Source organism: Phyllobates terribilis, unplaced genomic scaffold, assembly GCF_046119375.1.
Source record: "Phyllobates terribilis strain yellow unplaced genomic scaffold, ASM4611937v1 Scaffold_3__8_contigs__length_932513732, whole genome shotgun sequence".
NCBI lineage: Eukaryota > Metazoa > Chordata > Amphibia > Anura > Dendrobatidae > Phyllobates > Phyllobates terribilis.
The window spans coordinates 726,006,936-726,012,935 of record NW_027362763.1 but is presented as its reverse complement, the minus strand read 5'-3'; the positions used below and the strand labels follow the sequence as shown (position 1 = coordinate 726,012,935).

The window sequence follows — 6,000 nt, the reverse complement described above, 5'->3', positions numbered from 1 at the left end:
TCCAAGGACATGTAAAGAAGGGACTATTCTACAATATTAATGAGTTTGGATGGGTAACTGAACCAACAAGGTGTCCCAGGGTAGAGCGTGAGAGTCACGTGAAAGGCTACCACACATCACCATCACCCAGAGTCACCTGAAAGGCTACCACCCATCACTATCACACAGAGTTACGAAAAAGGCTAGCGCCCATCACCCAAAGTCAAGCGAAAGGCTACCACCCATCACTATCACCCAGAGTCACGTAAAAGGCTATCTCCTATCACCCAGAGTCACGAAAAAGGCTATCACCCATCTACAAAAGTCAAGTGAAAGGCTAACACCCAACACCATGACTCAGAGTCACGTGAAAGGCTACCACCCATCACCATCACCCAGAGTCACAAAAAAGGCTACCACCCATCACCCAAAGTCAAGTGAAAGGCTACCACCCATCACTATCACCCAGAGTCATGAAAAAGGCTACTACCCATCACCCAAAGTCAAGTGAAAGGCTACCACCCATCATCCAGAGTCACGAAAAAGGCTACCACCCATCACCAAAAGTCAAGTGAAAGGCTAACACCCAACACCATGACTCAGACTCACGTGAAAGGCTACCACCCATCACCCAGAGTCACGTGAAAGGCCACCACCCATCATTATCACCCAGAGTCAGGAAAAAGGCTACCACCCGTCTCCCAGAGTCAAGTGAAAGGCTACCACCCATCATTATCACCCAGAGTCAGGCAAAAGGCTACCACCCATCACTCAAAGTCAAGTGAAAGGCTACCACCCATCACTATCACCCAGAGTCATGTAAAAAGGCTTCCACCCATCACCAAAAGTCAAGTGAAAGGCTAGCACCCAATACCATGACTCAGAGTCACGTGAAAGGCTACCACCCATCCCCAGAGTCACGTGAAAGGCTACCACCCATCACCCAGAGTCATGTGAAAGGCTACCACCCATCACCCAGAGTCACATGAAAGGCTACCACACATGAACACCCTTGATGACAGGATACATGATACGTCTAATGATTACCATGTCATAGCTAGTGAAGGTTATCACAGAACACGAAGGTCATTAACCACCAGGATCGGATATTTCCAGGATGCGAGAACCCAGATCAGGCAATCTTGGTGAACCATCTTAGTTTTCATGACAAATCTTTTGATGTGTTGGTAAAGACTATAATGGTAGCCTACAGAATTTCCCATTGACATAACTGTAAAGAATTATTGCATAAATATCACATTCTGATTCTACATAGATAAGTGGCGATACATTGACATTACCTATCACTTTGTGCAGAAGCAGTAGGTCACAGATAACTATTGAAGAACGTTCCTTCCTTGACATTTAGCGCTCCATCTCTCATAATAAAAGAGTTTCTTAAGCAGCTGCAATGTGCAAAATACAGTTCTGTGTCATAAGTGCAGCAGAGCCTCATAAAATACAGATTCAATGCTGCAGGGTTTTTACAAGAAAAACATAATCACCTTTATTTTGCTCGCTTATATAGCGCCATTAACTCCAGTGCTTTACAAACATTATCTGACCACCTTGTGCAGGAAGTGGTTCTGCAACAGCTGAGGTGTGTCAATAGACTAATAATCTATACTTTGCTATAAATTATATACAGTGGGGAAAATAAGTATTTGATACACTTCCGATTTTGCAAGTTTTCCCACCTACAAAGAATGGAGAGGTCTATAATTTTTATCGTAGGCACAGAATCTAAAAATAAAATCCAGAAGATCACATTGTATGATTTTTAGATAATTAAATTGCATTTTATTGCATGAAATAAGTATTTGATCACCTACCAACCAGCAAGAATTCTTGCTCTTACAGACCTATTAGTTTTTCTTTAAGAAGCCCTCCTACTCTACACTCATTATTTTTATTAATTGCACCTGTTTGAACTCGTTACCTGTATAAAAGACACCTGTCCACACAGTCAACCAATCACACTCCAACTCTCCACCATGTCTAAGACCAAAGAGCTGTCTAAGGACACCAGAGACAAAATTGTAGACCTGCACAAGGCTGGGATGGGCTACAGGACAATAGGCAAGCAGCTTGGTGAGAAGGCAACAACTGTTGGCACAATTATTACAAAATAGAAGAAGTACAAGATGACTGTCAATCTTCCTCGGTCTGGGGCTCCATGCAAGATCTCGCCTTGTGGGGTAAGGATGATTCTGAGAAAGGTCAGAAAATCAGCCCAGAACTACATGGGTGAACCTGGTCAATGACCTGAAGAGAGCTGGACCCACAGTCTCAAACATTACTGTTAGTAACACACTACGCCATCATGGATTAAAATCCTGCAGGGCATGCAAGGTCCCCCTGCTCACCCCAGCACATGTCCAAGCCCGTTTGAAGTTCACTAATGACCATCTGGATGATCCAGAGGAGGCATGGGAGAAGGTCATGTGGTCAGATGAGACCAAAATAGAACTTTTTGATATCAACTCCACTATCCAGCTGTGTTTGGAGGAAGAAGAATGATGAGTACAACCCCAAGAACACCGTCCCAATCGTGAAGCATGGTGGGAGGAACATCATACTTTGGGGATGCTTTTCTGCAAAGGGGACAGGACGACTGCACCGTATTGAAGGGAGGATTGATGGGATCTTGTAACGTGAGATTTTGGCCAACAATTTCCCTTCCTCAGTAAGAGCATTGAAGATGGGTCGTGACTGGGTCTTCCAGCATGACAATGACCTGAAATACACAGCCATGGCAACTTAGGAGTGGCTCTGTAAGAAGCATTTCAAGTTCCTGGAGTGGCCTAGCCAGTCTCCAAACCTGAACCCAATAGAAAATCTTTGGAGGGAGCTGAAACTCAATGTTGTCCAGTGACAGCCCCCGAAACCTGAAAGATCTGGAGAAGATCTGTATGGAGGAGCGGGCCAAAATCACTGCTGCAGTGTGTACAAACTTGGTGAAAAACTACAAGAAACGTCTGACCTGTGTAATTGTAAACAAAGGTTTATGTACCAAATATTAATTTCTGTTTTTCTACTTATTTCATGCAATAAAATGCAAATTAATTATGTAAAAATCATACAATGTGATTTTTTGGATTTTTTTAGATTCTGTTTCTCACAGTTGAAGTGTACCTACGATAAAACTTGCAAAATTGTCTGTGTATCAAATACTTATTTTCCCCACTGTAGTATATAATATTATCTTGGTGTACTGTGAGGTAAGGAAATTGTGGTCAGACATCTCTGGGGCAGACACAGACAGAAGATGGTCCCTGTGCAAGAACAGTAAATGGTCCTTTTGTGGTCAATAGCTCATCATAATGTACAATTCCTTTTGAGATGGTAGTGGCCCCCTTACCTCGAGGGGCCCCTGTGGGGCTGCCAGGCTGCCCCAATAGTATGTCCGCCCGAATACGAATAAATGATTAGACATGAAATCCATTATATTTTTCCTGACCGCAGAAAGTTCAGGGATTATCTGACAGCTCCATGTCCTTCTCTCAGATTGCTTTCAGAACCGTGTGTCACACCATATAACGCACACCCCAGAAGTTGCTAAATGCCGTTTATAAAAGGGGAATGTTTGAATCCCAGAGTTTCTGCTGTAGCTGGGACAAATTGCTTCAGAGACAATCAACCTGCGGGAAGAATCAGACGGCCGTATAACTCACACGAGGATAGCAACGCAATGCTTGGACTGGCCGGCGGCTCTCCCTACCCGAGCGTGACAGCTACATAGAAATATATGCTGTTACGCTCGGCAGAGCCGACGGCCAGTCTGTGCATTGTGTTGCGATCCTCGTACCGTGCGAGTTATACGGAAATCTGACTCTTCCCCTAAGCTTAAAAACATGCTGTGTGTGTATTGTACCATCTGTTGCTTTCTATAAGCAGCCACTTTGGGTTGAGGGATGGCCTACTGTAGGTTTTTTTTTATAGGGTTACTAACAGTGAGTGCCTAATCTTCCAGACCCCATACATCTGCACTCTTTCTAGAATTCTTAAAGGGGTATTCCCAGATCCTATCCCAATATGTAGTAGGTGTAATAACAATAATAATAATGATAATAATAATATTAGCAAATATGTAGATGTAATAATAATAATAATATTAGCAAATATCTCCAATTGGAACTGTAGTATAGTTTTTCTGATTGGCTATGTCTCTTTCCTCATGTGCAGGCATTGCTGGACCTTAGGTATCCATGGTTACGACCACTGATATAGTGGCAGTTAGCTAGCTAGTTGCCAATGGTCGTAACCATGGATACCTAAGGTCCTGCAATGCCCTGCACATGAGGAAGAGACATAGCGAATCAGTAAAACTATACTATATTTCTAATTGGAGGTATTTGCTAATATTATTATTATTATTACACCTACTACATATTGGGATAGGATCATGGAGATGGAAATACCCTTTTTAACATACTGTACATTACTTGCAGCTCTTTCCATAAAGACTTTTTGAAGTCCTGAATGGTCGTTCAAAGGCAATGGTTTGTCTCTATGACAAAAGGATGAGGGATTTAAAAAGGAATTATAGGATATGGACATTTTTTTTTTATTTAACGGGGTTGTCCATTACTCAGACAACCCCAAAACCTCTGATGCCGGCACAGTTCCAGCGACATCAGTGCCGGGTCTCCCGGGTATTGCTTGATGTTGATATATCACGTGAGCCGTGCAGTCAATCAGTGGCCACTTCCTTCAGATGTCACACGTTCAGTATTTGGTCAGTATTTTACATCAGTATTTATAAGCCAAAACCAGGAGTGGGTGATAAATACAGAAGTGGTGACGTGCTTCTATTATACTTTTCCTCTGATTGTTCCACTCCTGGTTTTGGTTTACAAATACTGATGTAGAATACTGACCGAATACTGAACGTGTGAACGTGGCATTCAGACGAGGTCAGCTCTCACCCCTTCCAGTTGTCAGTTTTCTCCGAAGGAAGGAAGAGTGAAGCGGCTGCTGATTGGCTGCATGGTTCATGTGACATAACAATATGATACCACCCGGCATCTACATCACTAGAATGGCGCCAGTACGGGAGGTGAGTATAAGTTCTTTTTATTCTATGTGGGGGAATATTCTAATTGAGAGGGGGTTGTCTGAGTAGTGTCCATGTATTTTGGGCTAAAAACAAATTTTCCAATTGGGCTTTTATAAAAATTTTGCTATGTTTGACTTTTACATGCTCATTCATTTCCCTGCAGAATGAGGTAACTGAGACACTGTCAGTCAGCTTAAACTCCTTTATCTGGCTTTTCTGGCTTCCTCTCAGCTGATTTAGGCTAGGGCTACTAGGCGACATGTGTCATGCAACATTGAAATCGCAGTGTTGCTTCTCAGCATTACGTCTAATCATTTCCTATTGTGTCGCATTACGACCTGCCATCTCCTGCAACTGCGACACAAAGTCGCAAATATTTCCAAATGTGTTCGATTTTCTGTCTCAAGTCACACGCGACTCACTCATCATAGACTTCAATGCAAGTCACATGCAACTGCGACTTATCTGTGATTTGGACAATTTTTTTTATAGCACTAAAACAGTCACAGCGGAGCTTTGTAGTTGTGCGATATGTCTGAGAACTGGTGTCTCAATTTGTCGTGTAGTCCCAGCCTTATGTCCACAAAGTTCTTCTCGTCCTTCATGTGGTCATAAATCAGCTGAGAGGAGCTTGGAAAAAAACAGCTAAAAGAATTAGAAACTCCTGGCAGCGATCGGACCTGGGGAGGATGAGTAAAGCATGGTTTGGTTTTGTAAAAAAAAAACTGAAGCTAGAGGACAAAGGTTTTCTGAAACTTGAAAACCCCTTTAAGTGACCATAATTGTAGAAGTTCTTGTTGACTGTTTGTATCATTATTAAAGGGGTGGGCTTGATTTAATGTTTTTCTATTAATTTTAATAATAATAGTTATTCTAATATTGTTTATTTAAAAAGCCCCTATCCTTCCTTCTCTAATCTAACTACTTTATTTTATTTTTTACCTATCTCAGTTTTGATGACG

The 6,000-nt window shown here is 42.2% G+C and overlaps 1 protein-coding gene across 1 annotated transcript in view; it reads left to right on the top strand.

Annotated features, from left to right (window-relative positions):
• Positions 1-854: 854 nt before the first annotated feature.
• Positions 855-6,000, top strand: part of STPG4 (sperm-tail PG-rich repeat containing 4) — a 102,596-nt gene continuing 97,450 nt past the window's right edge. The window contains exon 1 of the mRNA XM_073673582.1: positions 855-932. Within this exon, the coding sequence (XP_073529683.1) occupies positions 855-932 (78 nt within the window). The remainder of the gene's footprint in view (positions 933-6,000) is intronic.